Source organism: Lissotriton helveticus, chromosome 6 (assembly GCF_964261635.1).
Source record: "Lissotriton helveticus chromosome 6, aLisHel1.1, whole genome shotgun sequence".
Lineage (NCBI taxonomy): Eukaryota > Metazoa > Chordata > Amphibia > Caudata > Salamandridae > Lissotriton > Lissotriton helveticus.
Genome location: NC_136067.1, coordinates 991,397,289 through 991,418,899, shown reverse-complemented (window position 1 = coordinate 991,418,899; position 21,611 = coordinate 991,397,289). Strand labels below are relative to the sequence as shown.

Sequence of the window (21,611 nt, the reverse complement as noted above, 5' to 3'; positions counted from 1 at the left end):
GTAGTGAACCTGGTAGAAAACAACAGCCGACTTCTTCAGAAGAGAGTGTTGTATCTGATAGTGATGTGAACATAGCACGTAAATCGATAGTACCGCAATCGTCACAACCAATAGTTCCTTCACTGAATATTATGGAGAGTGCATCAGGAACATCATCCACTTCTTCTTCTTCTTCTTTTTTAGCAAAGGACCAAGCATCACACAAACCACCAGACATATACTTAGTACAACAAGAAATAAGACAAGAAGAGGCAAAGGAAAAAGAAAGGGAGATAGAGAAGGAAGGAGAGAGAGAGAAAGAGAGGGAGCAATTGAAAAAAACCGGACTGCGGAGTCAAACGAAAAACTTGTAGTGAACATTTCAAACTACCCGCTCTCTGATTTTGAAGAAAGACTCCTTAGCAAAGGCATCTCATTCGTCAAGACATACCAATCAAATGAGTTAGAAACCGAAATTTCTTTCTTTAAATTCATGAGAGTGCTCAGACTAAAATATTTTTTCACAGTAGTCAATCCCGTGGAAAAAACAGAAGAAACAGACAGACCCTTCAAACCCAAGAGTCAATTTATGGCACCAGTATCGCACAAAATCCTTGATACATTTGAAGTTTTGGTAAAAGCTGATCTAAACAAAATCAACTATAAACGGAAATTGAATAATTTGACCAGAGCAGAACACAGCACTTTGAAACGATTATCAATGAACAAAGAAATAACGATACAGAAAGCAGACAAGGGCGGAGGCCTTGTAATCATGGATTCGATGTTTTATATAAGAAAGGGAGATGAACATGTAAATGACAGTAACACTTATGTTAAATTGGGACAAGATCCAACAGCCAGAATTACCCAAGGTTTGGATGAGATTCTGGATAAGGCAGAAGAATTACAATGGATTGACAACACTACAAAGCGATATCTCAGACAAATATACCCAAGGAGACCAAAGATCTATTTTCTTCCGAAAATACACAAAGACATTGATGATCCCCCTTTCAGGCCGATAGTATCCGGCTGTTCATCAGTATTTGAAAATCCAGGCATCTTTATTGATGCACACATGCAACCGTTCATCCAAAATTGGCCTACTTACTTACAAGACACATCAGACTTCCTCAGAAGTCTGGCAGAGTTGGATACCACAGGATGCAAGGAATGGATACTATGTACAATAGATGTGACGGCGTTATACACGTCCATACCGCACAAGCAAGGTATAGAAGCTATGGAGTGGGCTCTCTTGAGAACAGACAAACCTGATGAGTTGAAAATCCTAATAATACAATTGTTGGAATTTTGTTTACTGAACAGTTATTTTTCATGGCAAAATGAGTACTATAACCAACTGACGGGGACAGCCATGGGCTTCCCGGGGGCATGTATATATGCTAATGTGTACATGGCAAAATTTGAACTTGATTACATTCTAGAGGACCCAACATGGCAGCAAGGTTTAATTTATTTTCGACGCTACATAGATGACATTTTTTTAATTTGGAAGCGTCCCATGAATGAACTCCTTAACAACATCAGCAGTTTAAATCTTGTGGACCCAAGGATCCAATTTACCCACAATGTCAGCAATACAGCATTGCCATTTTTGGATGTTCTAGTTGAAATCAAAAACAATTCCATTGAGACTCGGCTATACAAAAAAGCGACGGATAAAAATACAGCTTTACTGTACTCCAGCTTTCATCTAGCTAGCTTGATAAATAACTTGCCAGTATCACAATTTATGCGAATTAAACGGATTTCATCTAACCAAGAGCAATGCGACAAAAGCTTACAGGACCAAAAACAACAATACCTCGAGAGGGGCTACCCCAAAAAATTGTTAGAGGCTCACCTAGAAAAAATCAAAACAATTCCAAGGACAGAACTATTAAAAAAGAGATCCAAAACTACAAGTACCAAATTGGTCTTCGTTTCAAAGTATTCGACCGCATCTCGAGATATAAAAAGATGTATTTCTAAGAGATGGGAAATTCTATTGGCAGAAAAGGATTTTGGCACGTTATTTGACGAACGACCAGTATTCGCATACAAAAGAGCACAAAACCTCAAGGAACTACTGAATAAACCAACGTTGTCGCAACGAGAATCTGTTCATAAAGGGACATCGAGGTGTTTTAATTGCAAGAACTGCAACAATGTAATTACTGGCAATATCTTATTGCATCCCAGGACTGGTGAAAAAATTTCGCTCAGACACTCCACCAATTGTGACTCAGAACATGTCGTATATTCAATAAAATGCCCATGTGGGCTGCTATACATCGGCAAAACTGACAGAAAAATGAAAAGAAGGCTTAGTGAGCACAAAAGTCGGATTCGCAACAAAAGTTTAACGTCACCTTTAACACAACATTGGATCGAAAAAAACCATAACATTGCGCAACTTCGATTCCAAATTATCGAGATAATTCCCCAGAGATTGGGTATGAGCAATGCCAAGATACTTCTACAGAGAGAAGCTTTTTGGATCCGGAAATTGCAAACGTTAACCCCGACAGGACTGAATGACAAAATGGAGATGTCATGTTTCTTATAAAGTTTAGTACAGAAAACACTAGATTGCTCCAGGAAATTCTGTTCAGGTCAAATATAAAATTGTTCAAATAAATCACACATTTTTCAAGACACGTCATATAGTCACATAACTGGTTTACAGCAGGATCATGGGAGTGTCTAAACAGGCATTGTGTTTGAACCAGACGAATTCATGTTGTTGATAACTATGTTCAAAAACATGTGTATTTAGATTGTAAATAGGCAGGTGATGTATAATTGGTATGTTTGTATCATGCTGCAAATAATAGGCTTAGCAATTAATATAAAATGCAATATTCAATGTTGATCTAAACACAATTATAATAAGCTTCTAGAATTCCTAAGCACTATATAAGCTTGATTTGGAGACCATTATTTTTCCTCTATTCTTTTTCAGTAAAAACTTTATTGATCGAAAATACAGATCATATGCGCATAGGGCATTACACGAATCCCTTTTATTTCGCGTTCAGAATATCTTTCCTATCACGCGTTGACGAAAAATATAATTATTTGTGAAACCTGATGCGCAAATATTGAATAGTACACAAGCACATTCGCTTTTTTAGTAAGTCGAAGATAGGCTTTAGTTCCCAACATATCACCACAGGCTGAATTCTATAGTCTGTTGGCTATTTCCACTTTCCATTGATGCAAGAGTTCAAAAAGTGAGGTAGGACGTTTGCACCCGTCGGAGGTTTCCGTTTACAAACGAAGACGCCGAAAAGACTTTGTGACAAGAACTACACGTTTTAACGGACGGTAAGCTTCGATTTGGTGTATGTTGAAAGCATTACCTTTGGGTGTTTGCTTGAAAATTAAGGATGATATTGATTGGGTTTATTATTCGTTCCGTCTGCAGTTTTCGTGTATGAAAATAACAACAAGGTCGACGCCTGCAATTTAGACCTGCAGGTAAATGTGCTTCACTTCCCTTACTTTTTCATTGTGCCAAACACACAAACGCAGATGTATATTGACGGCATCATTCATTTAATTTTAGGTTGTTTTCTTGAGGCAACTGGCCCGACATGATTCACAGGTGAGATACACATTCTCTCTCACTGCCCAGATTAGACATGTATTAAAATACTGCTCGGACACACGCAGTCTACCGGTGTTTTTGTTTATTGTTTCTTTGATTACCTTTTGTCTCCTATAAATGCAGAATCATTACCTCAAGCGAGCTTGCAGGTAAAACTTTATCACCTTGTGTGTATTTACCTATACATTCGACATCGAATATACTAGCATTAAAAGAATAGATCACTTGATACATACCTTTTGATTCTTTCACAGATAACTATTTTAAATAGTTACAAAAGATATCCCACAGGTTACACGCCTTTACGTAAGATTTAGGTAAGAGTGGATATAATATGGTTTTGAGAAAAGCAAGATGTAATTTTGTTCACGATTAATATTCTCCTTGTTTGTATTTTTTCACAGACCCCTGACGAAGGGGCAATTATGCCCCGAAATGCATTGGGTTTTACATTATATTTTGTGTTTGTAATCCTGTGTTTTGAGAAATTTGAGACATAACATGATTTTAACCAATTGTGAGAATTATTGCATTTGTTTACCAACGATATAGATAATGACTATTTGAGAATTTTTGTTATAAAGACATGTTGAACTAAACAAAATGGTTTAAAGGATTATTGTTCAATTGTAGTGCGTACCAGAGTCCCAGTGGTTTACAACACTGGGCCACATACATATTTCAATAGTGGGCAGGCACTAATCGGGTACAGCACACCTATCGTTCAAACGCATAAAAAGCACATTAACACGAGTGCAGAACCCTTCTTCATTCATATTTTGCTGGAAAATTAGGCAAAGGATGATAGAAAGAAAGAAGCAGGAAAGAAATGGGTGAAAGGAAGATACAAGAGAGGTTCTGTAGCAATGCTAATTGGGCTTATAGCCATGTGATAAATCCCACACCCTCAAACATCCAGCTTCATTTTTAAAAACACAGAAAGTGCCCTACTAAGAATAGATAAGAAAATGGAGAACAGCTTAAAGGACTCAAAGCTGGAGTCACTCTGGGCCAACAGCAAGATCAGATGCAAGGGAAAATGCCTAGCCCTCGACACATGAGTAGAGAAAGGCATCTCCCACCCAGCCCAACTAGGGGAAGGGGGATACCCCACCATGTTTGCCGTACTGAAATCTAGACATAACCGTACAGACATTGAGTTCTACAACTTCCTGAAAATCAAAACAGCCCTATCCAAAGCCAAACTATCGCCTGCCAAACCGTCAATCCCACATATATGGCAAAGATCAGACTAGGTCACCAGGTATCACACCTCTACAAACTTCTACGCCCAAACTCCACCAAACTTAACAATAAGTCAACTAACTATTGGGTAAAACAAGGCAATATCTCACTTAATGAGCAAGAACTGGCTATATTATGGACCTCTGCCTCACGTAATAAAATCTCCCCGGTACTATCACAAATAAAATACTGGCTACTCCACAAGGCTTTCTGGACCCCCGCTCGATTATTCTCACTAGGCCTCAGGGAAGATGATCTATGCTAGAACTGTAGCAAGGAAAAGGGGGACCTGGCACATCTTATCTACTATTGCCCATCACTCAAAACGCTCTGGGAGAAAATCTTTGGTTTCATAAATAAAGCACTTGGCTGCACAATAGCTGATTTTTCCTCCCTCGCCACCGCATTCATGACCACAGGACTAAGATCAAAGCATGACACAGACCTACAAGACCTGCTTCTGACCGCAGCAGTAAAAATGGTCCTGACCAACTGGAAGGACACAAGTAAGACCTCATACAAAGGCTGGGTCAACTGGGTGGCGCACCTCAGAGGCGCGGATAACATTGCTCTACAAAACTCATCCTGGAGGTCAGCAACCAGGGGGATGTGGAAGTCACTTCCATACGTACCTAGATCTTACGAACCCCCATAAATCCATCCCGATTCCCTCCTCCCATCCCCCTCAGGGGCAGGGGGCGAGCGAGTTTGACTGTTACCACCATGGGCCGAAGAGGCATCGGGGGGCTTACAGGACTATTAATCCTGCCACAGGCTAACTAGTGGGGTGTCGGATTTGTCACATGGCTATAAGCCCAATTAGGCTCATTGCTACATAACCTCTCTTGTATCCTCCTTTCACCCCTTTCTTTCCTGCTTCTTTCTTTCCATCATCCTTTGCCTAATTTCCCAGCAAGTCAATGTAGAGGGGATTAGCTAAGCATATATTTCAAAGTACCTGTAATCACTGCAATACAAACTACGTTTGGCTAACCTCGTAACAGAAATGCTAATGTATCGGTTTATAAAAAAAATTAATTAAACACTTTGAAGAAAAAAAAACTGATCTACAAACAAACAAAAACAACAACAACAAAAAATTCTGTGAATTTCAGCAGAGGTTAGGCTTTAGAACAAGTGGTCAAGAGCTAACTCTTCTTGGGGGAGATTCTGGAGTTACAAACCTAATCAAGTTATTTAGACTATAGGTTATAAATGCGTAGAGAACTGAATGGCAGCATGCGCAGCAAAACCAAACCAATAAGAGAATTTTAAAATGACCTGAAACTTACAGAAAGGAGTAAAAGTAATGCAAGAGAAATAAAGAGCAGGATAAAATTAGTAAACAGGATAAGCCTCAGGACTTTTTCCGCATTATGCACAATTTCTTGGCACCAGCTTACAGGACTTTAAGGGCCTAATTAAGGCAAGAGTTTGCAGAAGGGTTTAGCTCAATTTATGTGTATTCAATATTCTCTGTCTCACTTTTTCCCCCTTCCTTCTCCCTATATTACTCATCCGAACGAGGGACCCGTCATTGACCAAACATGTACGATGTAAAGATGCTAACAGGCGCGTTCCCACATTGAAGCCACCCTGTTCACAGTATGTATATATGCAAATACCATAAATAAAAAAAATTAAAAAAAGAAGACAGTCAGTGGTGGCTCCTTGTAAGGAGCCCCACGGTGCAGCCCTTCCCCCTCCCGCCTCCTGTGAGGCCCCACACTTTGTCTCTCTGAGTCCAGATACTGAGCATTATCTAATTTAGCAGTGTTCATGAAAAGATGACTTTTGTGATTTCCTTAACCTTCACAGTATACAGGTCAGCCCTCTGTGCCTCCTCAGCGACAGAGTGCTGTTAGTGGAAGAGGTGTGGCGCCGCAGCCAGGGCGACTGACGCTGGAATCTGGGGATCAGGGTTCGATCCCTGGCTCCGGCGGCAGGTTAGCCGAGCACCATGTGACTCTGGGCAATAGCTTGCTTAATCTTCCCGACGGCCCCCAGCGCCTAGAGACCCTAACGGGTGATTGTGCGCTATACAAATGTGGATTATTATTATTATTATTAAAGAAAAAAATCTCTGTAGGTGAATGTTTCGATTGCGCATGTCTGAGGAGCTTAGATCATCTACGTTCTCCTCACACAGGCACAATCCATTTAATTTAGAGGACATACTGCAAATGCCTCAGGCAGCACAGTATATCTAATGAAATGTGACGTCAGGGTGCATGTCAGTGCATCTCTGAGGCCAGTGAGAAACCACACGGAGCAAGGGGCAAGGTCCCCACCACTGTTCCAACTTCTTATAAGGCGGTGGTCCAGCCCTATCAAGAACCTGGGAGAGAGATTGAGGTGGGGTTTTCCTACCCTTGTAGCTCTGTCTGGCTTCACATTGGCAATCATGGCTTGCTAGTTCCAATGTCCAGCAGTGGATTCCTACTCTGCTGCCATGGAGTCTCCAAGTTGCCAGCTAAGTAAGTGAACAAAAAAAAGTTTCACTGTTCCTATATGTATGTGTTTGAGTGATTGAAAGTAAATGGGACAAAGTGAAAGTGTTTTTGTGTGTGTGTTTGAGTGTCAATGAGAGTGAAAGTGAATGAAAATACTAGGGTTTGAGAATGTGTTTGAATAAGTGAGAGTACGCGTGAATGAGTTAAGGAATGCAAGAGCGTTGGAGGGAGTGAGTGACTGGAGATTGTGAGAAGTAGAAGCACATCAAGGGTGTAGCGATTAGCAGACAAAGCTACACAAGGGCCCAGCGTCAGTGAGTGTGAAAGTGTGAGTGTGTAAGTGAGTTTCTCAATGAAACTAAGATCAAATGAGTATGTCTGAGAGGGATGGAGTATAAGTGAGAGAATATGAGTGAGAGTGAGCGAGGGGGAAGAGAGTAAATGTGAAAGTGATTGAGTAGTAGCGTAGGAAATGTTGAAAAAAATTAAGTGAACTCCTGGCAGGTATTACACCCCACCACTTTAAAAGATCACCAGCCTCTACTGAGAAAACTGGTAACTGGCCCTTTAAAGAAATTATGCTTATAGGAGATTTCTACATGCTTTGACTTTTTACAAAAGCCTTTGCAATAATGTCAGTTATAATTAGAGTACCCATTCATACTCCTAAAAAAGCATGTTTAAGTCGGAATCATCTGGAGCAGTGGTTCTTAATCTTTTGACTACGGTGAACCTCCACAAAATCATTACTGGAACCCTGCAAACACCCCCCCTCCCCCTCCCCCTAATCATTACTGGAACCCAACCCCCCTACCTCCCATTACTGCAAGCTGGGGACCCCAGACAAAGCATTTTCAATGATTTGAACCGCAAAAACACACACACAAAATACAGTAACAAACAAATTCATGAATGATAAACTAGTATATTTAAACTCCAATTATAAAAAATTTAACTGAATGGGAAAGTGAGAGCTTTTTAAAATTCAATTGTGGTCACTCATTGTACATACTATATTCTTTTTGCTACACTTGAACCGCTCCCACCAATCAATTTGAGGATATTAACTTAATTTGTAGCTTCTAATTTCAAATCCCTTCACATTTACAGAATATTTAACAACAGGTTAAGAACCGATGATCTAGAGCCCTAGGGTGCTTTTCAAAATGCTGCCTAGTTGGTACCACACATGCATACAAATCCTGTACATAGGTAAACTCTATAATCATACATTTCCAGCACAGTGAAACAAACACCAGTTTCATCATAAAAAGAGCCTTTCGGTGCAATGGTCTGATTGAGAAAGGTATTCACTGGAGAGTTTAAGGGATAGGTGAAAGACTCAGATTAGGTGTCACTCAACTGTAAAACATAATCGAACGCTACTTGAACGTCCTTGGATTTTTCTACTTCCAAGCAAGAGGAACTACCATCAACATGGTGGAGAAAAAAAAGGCGGCAATGGACGGCCTATATCTATGCAAACATATTTAGCTTACATTTTTGGCTGAATTGCGCAATGCAAGCAAGGTAGCCCGTGTAGCACTTTGCAGATATTTCAGACTCACATGTCTGAAAAACACAAATTATGCTGCCTTGAGCAAAGCCCTTTGCAGGAGGTGACGACGGTGCAAACAGTAACAAGCTTGAATAAACAAGATTCTCAAACTTGAAACAGTCCTTATCATTTATCAATTGTGACAAGGAGCGAATCAGAGGTCTAATTAAAAACTCAAGGTGCTCAAGCAGCAGTTAGACTACAGAAAGAAGTAATGGAGAACTATTTCCTTAGTGAGAGAGACTTATGTAAACATTGTTGCAACAGACAAAGTAAAATGGAAGTAGAGTAACTTGGATTGAGCAAGAAACAATTTGGTTCCTTTGGGTATCACTCTAAGCCCAATATCAGGGATGTGATTTTGCTTACAGAATGCCTTTCTGGCAAAAGTCATTAAAATGTCGATTTTCAGAGAGAAAGCCTAGGTGAAGGAAGGTCAACTCATCATGAATCATAACCACAAGCTAAAGAAGAGTGCATTAGGTTGTGCTTAACGGGGAGCCAGAGAGTTTTCTCCCAATTAAGGTTCTCTGAGATGCAGCAAGGAAGTGGACAGGCTGGCACTACAAGGATGATAGAAAACCCACGGTGTCCAGGAAATTCTGGAGAATTATATATATGATGAGTCAAAGGAAAAGAACAGATGAAATTGACTGACCAGTTGATCACAAGACCTTCTCCAAGAGATTTGAGCAACCTATCCGGGGTCTCGGAGAATCACTTCTGGGTAACCTCAGGCCTCAAAGATGGAGGAAGGACCATCTGGTTGAGTCGTTCGGTGCACAGACGCTAGCAGCCAGGGCATATCACCTGAACCTGGACAGATAGATGAATTCTGAAAACTTTAGGATGGTGGGGAAACAAATGGTCTAGTTAATTCACTGGATAACGTAGGCATGGACACAACCTTAATATAGGCTTCATGATGGGCTAGAAGTCTCTCAAAACATAATGATGTCACTGAGCTGAGTGTAGGGAAAAGATACAAAGGTCCAGTACATGTCTTGAGAATTCCACACATAGATCTTGGGAAGCCAGAATTACATATACTGACTGAAATTTCCATATAGAATTCTCGCAATTGTGAGTTCAATCCCTCAGAAATGGAGGTAACTGTGTGGACCTGGAATTACAAAACCTAATCCTGACCAGTATTCTCTACTCCAAAGGGTTTAACACAAACATTTATCACCTACTCTGAGGAGGTGGTAAATTTATCTGAGGCGATAACAGGGGTATAGAGGGGTTGAGTGAGAGGAAGAAAACTGGTCTCGGCTGCAATGCAGCCCTTACCTTTTTCGGTTTACTGGCCAAATTTCCCAGCTTGTAACATCTGATCCGGTCTTCTCTCACAATGAAAAACTAGGTGCAGCAACATAGGCTCCCTTTCAGTCATGCAGAGTGGAATTCCACAGGGTAATTCCATGCCGCACAATTCATAATTGAGGTCATAGGGTCCTTGGAGAACATCATTCACTCGGGGAATAAAATATCCCCCCCCCCCCAGGTTGAACATCCAAAATTTGACTATAGGAACGGTATCCTAGATGTAATATGAGGTGATTTGGACAAGTTTATTCTGAGCCTTTTTTACATTGAAAAATGCTCAGCTAACAAGTTAGACCACGCCCAAACATACAGCTAAATAAAGTTAACCATGGACAAATATGTTGGGCATTTAGGGAACATTTGTGGAGCAGTACTGAAACAAAAAGAGAGCATCTTCAAATGAAGTGCTCATACCCTATGACTTGTAGTCCTGATGCAAAGGGTGTAGAAATGTGCATCATAAGTCCACAGATCACAAGTCACGCTGCTGAATTTTTGTCAACACCAGTCACCATGTTTAACCTCGAAAGAGGGAGGAGGGTGAGAAAATGATTAAGGTACTGTCGGTCTACAATTTGACAAATCAAAACCCTAAAACCTAATCTTATATCTTAAGCAAACTTAATTTTTTTAACACCTACCCCTACATGAAAATCAATGCTGGGACACTTTGCAGTCTGTAAACAAAATTGATCCTTGACTGCCAAAGAGTTCTGGGTCTCCGTCTACTTAAGCTGGAAGTTAGTTGAAAAAAATACCCAGTAGCACTCGACTGATGGGACACCTACAGCCCAAATCTTTTCTAAGAGAGCGATCTTAAACCAGCATATTAACTGAAATACATTGGAATCCATCAAATGCAACTTTAGAAGAGCAGCAATCCACATCAAGAGTTTATGGAGGTCTCCTCCTCGGATGTGCACAGAAGAGGGCCCTCCTGTTTATATCATCAGAAAAACGAACCCAGTAAGCCACATATAATTCAGCATCCGTCAGGAGCTTTGAGCAAGGGTCATTAATGGGGGAAACCAAATCATCTAGTTAATTACACTCCAACTCCCAGCTACTGCCTACTTCAGATCTGAGGAAGGCTCAAACTGCCATGTGCTTGTGACCATTCAGGGACTCCTGTCTCTATGTGATCATGAACACACTTACCGGTTACATTTTGAGAAAGCGCTTTGCTCTGCTCACGACTAAATCGCCCTCCTAGGAGAACATCACAGCCTTCTCTGGCAAGACGGTTGGCCATTGACGCAGCATTTCCTCCCAGTGACCAGCGCATTTCCGACAGTTTCTTAGAGGCAGTTACTAATTTCCTGAATAAAGTTGCGTTGGAAACGTACCTCCTGAAAGGAAAAAAAGAACAAGATTTTTTTTTTTTTTTTTTAAATTGAACAGGTGGCAGAAAATATTTTAAAACTCAACAGTCAGCTCTCAAACTTCCAAAAACCTAAACGGACAATCAGAAAGGGAAATAATTATTTCTTCTGAAACAGCAAAAGCCTGTACTGCGGTTTGGGCTAACTGTTATTGCAGCCTGTTTGCATTCCCAAAATAGTAATGACTTTTTAAAAACCCCTTTCAGAGTGCCCACTGTGCAGCAATCACATGCTGCCCATGGCTATTGGTGAGCTTGGCAGGCAGTGGTAGAGAGGCTACATGTACTCCTAATTAGAGTAAATAACCTGCTCACCATCAACAAAGGACTGAAGACCTCCATTGAGGATTAACAACTGTTTGTTAGTTTGAAACAATACTCTCCATGGAAATAAGCATAAAATGACACTCCTCCCTATGCAGACTCAAACACCTACTGTACCATTAAAATGGCAGTATCCTGGATACAGAAAAAAATCCATATGCCAATAGTCTGATACACTCAACCAGTGACCCAGTCCCCCATGCGTGCCTCTTTCTTCAAAGATGTGTGACCTTTCACCTACAACACCACTCTTTGCCTACTTTATAGGCTGCATTCCACTATCTCACACCAGTGTTAAGCCAACTATCCACCTTCGTCCATACCGCCCCCTAACTGGTCCTCGTTTGGCTCTCAATCATCCCAAAGCCAGTGTCACATAGAACTATCTGACCAAGTGCCAGTGCAGTCTCCAACTTCCCTATGCCCATGTCCTATACTTCCTTCATCTTCAACACTAACACCTCTCCTTCTCCGAAGACGCCATTCAATGCAGTAATAAAATATAATGATCCAAATTGAAAAAAAATTCACAATATAGGTCCAGGTTCAGTGCTCAAATATTAAATAAATAGACTTTTCATAGTCTAGGTAGTGATGTGGCTCTTAGGGTCCAAGTCAGAAGCCCTGACTTGGCTCTCAATGCACATTTGCTAACTGCCAGCACTGCCAACGTCAGTACCAATACAACTACTAACCATCACAATCCTACAAGAGTGACAATTGAGACTATTTCAGGCTCCCAAAGCTATAAGAATAGCTTGAATGGCACAAGTTAATTATTATCAAAGTATAATGAATCAATAAACAATTGTGATCGTGCTCATACCTAAATTAGACAAACAGCAACACCGTGTGACAGACTATTATAGGAGACGGTCTTGACGATTAAACGCCAATGCCGAGCACCCAGAAACCACAGGCTTAAATTAAGCACCGCTCCAATCTAGCATTTCTTTACCTGAACGTAAGCTCCTTTAGAGTCACTCAGACGTGCCAAAATTACACAAACAAAAAGCTGAGAATTTTGTAACGTATTTACTCTGAAGCGGCACCAGGAGGGAAGAAATATGCAAAGCTCTCTGCCAGCTGCTTCTCTGTCTGGATGACATCATGGTGGACAGGGTTGCGGCTGTGTTCGATGCCAGCTTCATCCAAAAGTTCCACTCCATCTACAATAATATCCAGACAGCCCCCAAAACCTGGAAGAAGACAACAAAATAGAAATATTATACTTTACACTCAAGAATCCCGCCTGAGAGATCAAATGTTGGGGCACTGAAGACTTGCCAAATTTCTATTTGTTGCAAACATTAGAACAACTCCTTGTAGAGCATTACTTTAACCCATTAGCTGTTTAGCCTGTTCCACCCCCTTTTTAGGTCGAGCCTGGGCAGTGCATGCGTTTCTGTGAGGCATGCAGTAGTGGAGTAAGGTTATCTACTCCATCCTAGTTGGACATCTTCCAATGTATAAAGGCTGGAACCGGGCCAAGCCTGACATTCAATGCCCACCACATGATAGTGGAGCTCTTAATATCACGCAAACAGGGTTGTAAAACACCTCTGTAATCTTTGTCCAATAGGTGAAGTAGTTTTTTCTTGTACCCACATCTTCTATATCATGATTTCAGGATTTCTCTTTAACCACACGTTTTGTTAATGTTTTTCATCACTGAAATGCTCCATATATCTGATGATAGTTATATATTCAGGGTTTCAATAATATTGTGGAAATTGACAATCCATTATACGGTTTCCTTCAGCTGAAGGGGGTCTTTTAATTAAATGCCTCAGCAATCTGTCAACCGAGTTAATAAGACGCCCAATAATTGACCACCTTTTGATGATACGTATCTCAAACACAACTGAAACCTCAATGCACTACTAACTGTACCTTGCATCTGTTCTAAATATTCATTTTCAATATCAGAAATAGGTGATGCTTTTCTCCAAGAGGATTTCACAGCTATACAAAACGAAATTTTGTATTTTTGAATGATCGTTCTCGTTAAGAACTTCTTCGGATTTTTGCCCCAATTCAGAATCCATTCTTTATAATATAGCAGCTATGGTCTTTGCTCCTGTTGATTAATATGTGCTTTAAAATTAAGATTATATTTAAAAAGGAAGCCCAAATATCTACACTCTTTAATTGGACTCCATTGAGTCACCACTTCTAGTTCATTTTCTCTACTGGAAAATACGGTCACTTTTATTTTGGAGACATTTACTATCAAGTATTTGATTCTACAGTGTGCTGAAAATTCATTTAATTGCCTCTAAAGGCTCACCGGTGTGAGATCTAAATGGTCTGTATCATCTGCATAGAACAAGGAAGAAATAGCCTCTGCCCCAGGTTTTAGTAGAAAAGAAAGAACCCGTTTTAAGGCTGTGGGTGCCTCAGCAATATACATGGAAAAAGAAGAAGGAGTAACACACACTCTTCTTTTAAACAGTTTGGGGTATAGATCTTCCTAGGTAACATTCCGTTTCCGCCCGTTCCCATTCTTGTCCATGACTCCTCATGAAGTTGGATTATTAATTTTAACAATTTCGCCAGATTATTCCAATTAGACATTTTCTTTTACATAGTAGAGCCCACATAATGGTATCAAATGCTGGAGAAAGGTCTACATATGAAGCAAAGAGACTGTCCTCTTTTAAAGGAATAATCCTCAGCCAACAGTTTCAGTATTTGACATCCATCACTGTTGAGTGCCCACTAAGGAAGTCCAATTGCATCTTTAGAAGTGCTGCATCCTGTGCCATCCAATCCTTCAATGATGGTAAAAGATCTTTAGCATACATTTTTCAACAAGGTAATTATACAATAACCTTTGGGAGACTCGGAAGAACCTTTTTTATAATTAACTACTTACACTTCCTTTCCAGGATTCTGGTACGTCTTCATATCTTCAGCTCTGCTTACTGTGAGGATTAGGGAAAGCTGCAACACCTCCATAATATTGATCTGAGGGTTTCTTAAACTCTCTATACCATTCTTCTCATCACCTTTTAGCTTGTATAAATGTTAAATACTTAACCCACTCCTCTTCAGACTCTGGGGTTGGTACTAGTTGCTTCTACTCATTAATCCTAAATATTATCCACGGAATATAAAAAATCCTTTGTTCTTTCTGCACGGAGTGCCATAACAATTGAATAGCAACTCACTTTTATATTAGATATAGAAGTTACTATTTTACATAGTTACAAGAGGTTGGCAGACAACTAAAGCTGAATTTTACTCCATCTCATAAGCAGGTGCCCCTGTTAGTTTTGGACAGGTAACACAACATTCCTTTGTCGTCATTTGGAAATTTGACACTGGCAGGACAAAGCAAGGTTCTATCTTGGAGCTCATCTGTAGAACAGGAATGAAGTGAAGCAGCATTTAGCTTTCCTTTCCTCTGCACTGCCTTTAGCAGTTTCATAGGCTCTTTTGCAATTCCTTGTAAGGACAATATTGTGAGCAACTAACCCCACCCTAACAACCTAGCTGACCTTTGCTAAAAAGAAAGTTACTAACATAAAAGAAAACAAATATGAACTGTATAGTGCTGAAATAGCTAACCAGGTATACTGTCATATATACAAGTACTAGTCCTGGGCCAGGCATACAAATACTGTAGCTGACAAAATAGTCTCGGCTGGATTATCAAAATGTGAACATTTTTGCTGTTTAAAGATTGTTTAATATGGAGTTCAATGCATGCACATGAACAGATAGTTCATGAGGGACACTGCATAAATCACAAATGTAAATTACTTACGTTCAAAGGGTATTTCCATCATTCTATGATAATTTTAGCTACCTAGAGGGCAAGATTTCTGGGGGTTTATTTCAGAAAGGAACATGCATGCACTAATATAGGAAACGCAGCTGTCCTAAGATTTGTGTAGATGTGTGCATACCAGGGTATTCACAAAAACAGCCACTAGAACTCTAAGAAGTCAGATTTGCATCCATATACCCAATACGAAACGGGAAGATTTAACAATGATGGAAAATCTACCAGTTTACAGTTGCATCTAATCAAAATGTTTTCCACTGGTTTATTCCAAGGAGAAAATATTTTTTCCTGCTCCTGAACGTAGTACTCCAGAGAATCCTCTGTACTGGCATATTATCCACTGAATTGAATTCCATTTGCAAGCACAATGTTATTCTGTGAATGATGGTGTCAATATTTACACTTGCATGTTAATTTTTTTATGAGCAGCTCAGTTGAACTTTGCTGCAGAAAAACGTTTGTGAATGGAATTCCATTCCAGCTGGGGCAATAAATACCTTAAATACAACACAACAATTGAATGTAAACGCAGTTCAAATAACACAAAAAAGTATATGTACATATATATATAGTACAGTGGCAGTCTACACGGTGTAGTTATCGTTAGTTCGGAGCGGAGTTTCCATAGTTAAAGCGTTTTCTGTTTTGCTAATAACATTGCAGCAATTTGACAAATCTTCAGCAAACTTTCCATAAAAAATGTTCATCCACCTCAGCTCTTCGGATAGTTTCCACGGGATCAGTCAAGCAGGCGCCGAGGAAAAGGGGAGGGTTCTAAAAACGCATTTTCGACATGCAATTTTGAACTTTTTGACAGCATAAAGAAAACAATGGTCTCGGCATTATTAAAGGTAGAGCTATTGGCATTGCTCATGACTTTTTTTTTTTAAATCATAAATAAATGGCATTGTCATTTACATTGCCAATAGCTTAATCGTTATATAAATGGCATTGTCATTTACAATGCCAATAGCGTAATCGCTCGCAAATGCAGGACATATTGCATTTACACCCACACAAAGCCACACTGTGTGTGGCGCCCGACTTGTATTTTGCTGTTTCCGTCATTGCATCCAAATATGTGATACAAGTCACATCATAAATACAAAGTGTGCCGCCCGACTTGTATTTTGCGGTTTCCGTTATTGCATCCAAATATGTGATACAAGTCACATCATAAATACAAAGTGTGCCGCCAGACTTGTATTTTGCTGTTTCCGTCATTGCATCCAAATATGTGATACAAAGAGAAAGCAAAGAGTAAGCCAGCCTCTGGGGATCAGAATTTAGGCAAGGTGGGGAGGAAAAAGATAAATGAGAGAAAGAAATTGGGAAGGTAGAAAGAAAGAAGGAGCACGTATGAGAAATGGAGAGAGACGAAGGAAGAGACAGTAAAATAGAAAGAGTAAAAGGGATGGGGAAGAATGGGTCGGTTAATGTACACGTTTTTTGTCAGTCATGAGCCGATGTTTGTCGTTTGCTCCTCTTTCGTTACGAACGTGGTAGGAACGGTCTGCAGTGATTTTATTGTAGACGTTTGAGCGCGTTTTACTTCAGAATGAACATTGTCAAGTGACCTCAGAGTGCTGATTTTGAAGCATGTGCAATCCAGAGATAAGAGTGCAAGACGGAGCGAGGAGAAACGGAACGGGTGAGAGACGGAAAGGGAAACAAAAACAGAAACAATTGGGGATGAAGTGTGAGAAATAGCGAGAAAATGAGAGAAAGGGCACCATTTTTTAAACCAGGATGAGAAGTGCCGGGCAAGCGTGTCCAAGGCTTCTGCAGGAGGGGGTCCACATGGCTGGGGGGGCCTGTGCTTGTTATGAGCGGGTCCAAGAGCGCTACTTCGGTGCCCCAGTTTGCTTTGTGGGCCAGGGACCGATGTGAACGAAGGAGGGGTCAGCTCAGTCACCGGTTAGTCAGGCGTGCATCTGTCAAAGGGAGGGTCTCCCGTTCGGATGATGTGAAGCGTCCCTCCCTCCCTGTCTGTCACCGCCCCTCCAGATCCCTGTGCAAACACCCTTTGCTTAGTGTCCCCGCCTGCTCACGCCACTGGTGACTGGGGACTCCTGACACCACGGAGCCTTCATCCTCCAATCAGCGACGAAGAAACACTGACTAAGCTTCAGCGACCGGCCTTCAATGCAAGGACAACTAGACTAACGAAAACATTGCTGTTGCATGGGGCGGGGGTGGCAGTTGTGGCCGGGTGGAATACATGAGGTAGCAAACTGTGCAATACAGGAGGAACAAGCTGCCTGCCACCGCATCCTAGATTAAGAATGGCGAGGAGGGGTGGGGGGGGCGGGAGGAGGGGTGCGGACAGCGGTGACGCCAGCCCCACCCCCCCCCCCCCCCGGAAAATGACGGGCGTTTCTCCGAGCCATTTGTGAATGATCTCGGAGAAACATGGTGGTGTGGAGCGCTCCTCTCTTGCCTTATGATCTCGGAAGGCAAGAGAGGAGCGCTCCACACCATGTTTCTCCGAGGTCATTCACAAGTGGCTAGGAGAAACGCCCATAATTTTTTGGATTGAGGGGCATGTTTAGGTCAGACTGGGACCTCGGCGAGAGGGAGGGTGTAACGCCCACCACTAGAAAAGGGGCAGGGCTTAAAAAAAGAGAAAAATGCCCCCGAATCTTATCAAGCCGGGGCTAGAACTGAGTGAAGCCCCTCTCCTCCAATGGCTGGCCAGCATTTACGAGGCCAGCCAATGGAGAAGAGGGGCGGGTTCAAGCCCCCATACTACACAACATAAAATCTTCGGCTCCGCCCACTGCTTACGCAGTGCGACGGTAGCCTCGGCCTAAAGAGCTGAACAGAAGTACACTAAATTTGGCAGAACACTAGATCTTTATTCAGAAAGTATGAGGTTTGTGATTTGGTGTAAATTACCTCTATGGTTTTTCAGAAATTAATGTTAAAAATGTAGTGATATTTGGACGTTGGCACCACAGGAGTCCCACAGTACCTCAAGTAAAAAAAAAAAAAAAAAGTGATCAGATTGATCTAGAGCACTTTTTTCCCCCGGCCAGTACAGTCCTACAGGACCAGAAGGTCCAGCGGTAGGACCGAGCGATTGGATTGGCTGGCTGCAACATCGACAGAGCGTGGGTTCCTGCAGGAGTATTGCGTGATTCTGAAAACCAGAAAAAAGAAGGGAAAAAAAATGGAAATGGATGAGAGGTTGGCCACACATGTGGGGGCTGATTGGGTGCAGGGCCTGTAGATAACTAGTCATTGAGAACTCATTTCCATTAGACACCCAAGCACCATTATGTTTCAGAGCTTATACTATGCACAGCCATTTCCTTGTACCGAACCCTTCATGGACAGCCGAACTCTCGAGGGCAAAGAAACAGACATGGGTAGGAGAGTACCTACCGCAAACATTCTTCACCCTGTGCATAATTTCTCCACGGAGTGACAACTCCTTGGAAGCTTTGAGTCAAGGTATATATTAATACCAAAAAACTCAATGGGCAGAATGTTGTCAAGAAATTACATTTCACATACATTTGCTATTTACTGTAATCTGCTTTGCTTCTTCCTCCAGGATGTTTTGTTGTTTTTAAATATAATGCACTTTAAAAATTAATTTTCGGTTATCACAGATGTGTGTTACGTTGAAGTGAATATCAGACTGTTTCAAAGAGATGTTTCATGTTCCCATTTAAATGCCAGATCAAATTGAGGATTAGAAACTTAATAACACTTCCAAGTCATATGTTCAGCTCTGAACATTGTGATATAAAGCGGTTCTCCAAAACATTGAATAAGTTATGAAACTGGGATTATTATTGATGAGAATGTCACATGAATTATTGCGTATTCTTCATACATAGGTTGTTGATCGCATTATGTATGAATAGAGTTATACTTTCGGACATGGTGAGCAATTTGTGAATTTAGGTTTTCAATGATCCAATTAGTACATTATGAATTTACAGAATTATGTTTATGCAAGTATGGCCACTTGGAACAAATTTCATGGAACTATGAGCATTTGCCACTTCATTAGCACTCGCAGTAATCACTATATATGAATATTTGCACTGAACAACTACACTGTGAAATTGGAATACTCTAAGGAATGGATCACTTTACATAATGCACTTTACCAATACGCTATATACTCCATGGGAACTTATGTAATATCTTCATTGAGAGAATGCATAGTGTCACTTTATTGGGTTAGTTGTCTTTTTTAAACAATGCATGATGAAGTGTTCTTATACATTATAGCCTGCTTTAGCACTTATTTGTATTATGTAAGATTTAAAAGGGTTTTCTTTGATTTGCACATGATACAGACTGAAAATAAAATTGAAACAATACTCTTGGCAATAATAAAGGGAGACGTCAATAACATTCATAACAGTTACTTCGGGTAAGTGAGTGGGACGGAAATATCAAGAGAAATATAGGACTTAAGTTATTTGATTACACATAGTAGGTTACAATATTGACTTTGCAAACATTAATTTGTAATTTGCTGAAAGGCCGGTTTGACATTCGATCACAGTTAGATTTTATCCAGGTAGTAACACACAGTTCACTTTAAGAGTCTACCGTCAATGTCTATAAGACAAATACACATAGTGATATTTTTAGGTTTAACAAAAATCAGTAATATATGAGAGGTTGACAAATATTACATTTATCGTGAAATATGTTGAGAAAAGTTTATTTTGGATTGAATGTCAAAACCCTTCTTTAAGTCTGTTTACATAGTTTCATGCCTTCCTAGTACTTCAAATAGACAAAGTCATGTGAAAATGATGACCACAGTACAACACGGCACCTCCTCTGTATGTATTTTAGAGGAGTAAAAGCACTTTCAAGCACAAACCTTAGAATGGTGGCACCTGAGATAAGATGAGATCTAGAGAAAAGTGATCCTAATGCTAGAGTTATGTTGGAGAGAGGTTGACTATTTATACACACATACAAATATATATATATATCTTTTTTAAACTTCTGTTTTTTAAAGTAAGAATAAAGTGATGTTATAGTAAGGTGAAAGTTGACGTTATAGCACGGTGAAAATGTCAGTGAAAAAATGCTGCTTTAAATGTACAAAAACCACTGAAATTCACCGATTATAGTTTTCTCAAGTCACTATCACTTGCGCCCTAAGATAACTAACTATATCTAGCATCTCTACCCTGCATAGTTTTGTCATCAATAATTTTGTTGCAAATGGTGCAGTGATATTAATGACGATGTCACAGTGATGTAATATATGGGGGAAATAGCAGTGGATGGCGAGGGCGCGAATTATAGTTACCTTAGGACTCATCGTTACTAGCAATAACTATAAACGGTGAATTTCAGTGGTTTTCTACATTTAAAACAATTTTATTAACTGAAATGTTCACTGAACTATAAAGTAAATTTAAACTTTGTTTTTTTCAGTGAATGTCTAGGGTTTTATTACGTAAAGTAATATTTTATTACCATACGTCCAACCCCATGCTGCAGGGTTTGGTTACAAGGCCTGTTCAACCCCCAGCGACAATAAATAAAATGTTGGTGGTGCTCCTGCCCTTTCTAGGGACAGCACAAAAAAATTTCAATAGTTCTCACAGGGCATTATGGGGCAATCCTTCACAGAGCAGTGAATAACAAATGAGCCGCTCCTGCTACTCAGTTTTTATTCACTTTGGTGTCCTGGTGCCCACCCTGGACACCCCTTCTTTTAAAAATGACTGAGGGGGGGGGGGAGGGGCGCAGCCCCCTCCACAAGTCTTTTTAGCCCTGGGGACACCATACCCCAGTGCCTTTCTTTTTATAGATCGGGAGGGGCGCCTGCCCCACCTCTCTGACCTTACTTGGGTCCTGGGGACCCCATCTCCCGGCCTATGTTATAAATAACGGGTAGGGGGCACATGGCTCCCCTCCACGTGCTTCCTTGGGTATGAGAC

The 21,611-nt window shown here is 40.6% G+C and overlaps 1 protein-coding gene across 1 annotated transcript in view; it reads right to left on the bottom strand.

The window, feature by feature from the left end:
- LOC144763228 (ADP-dependent glucokinase-like) overlaps nt 1–21,611 on the bottom strand; it is a 157,223-nt gene that overhangs the window by 79,273 nt on the left and 56,339 nt on the right. The window contains exons 2-3 of the mRNA XM_078648624.1: nt 12,928–13,087; nt 11,342–11,532 (exon numbers count right to left, since the gene is read on the bottom strand). Of these exons, the coding sequence (XP_078504750.1) occupies nt 11,342–11,532; nt 12,928–13,087 (351 nt within the window). The remainder of the gene's footprint in view (nt 1–11,341; nt 11,533–12,927; nt 13,088–21,611) is intronic.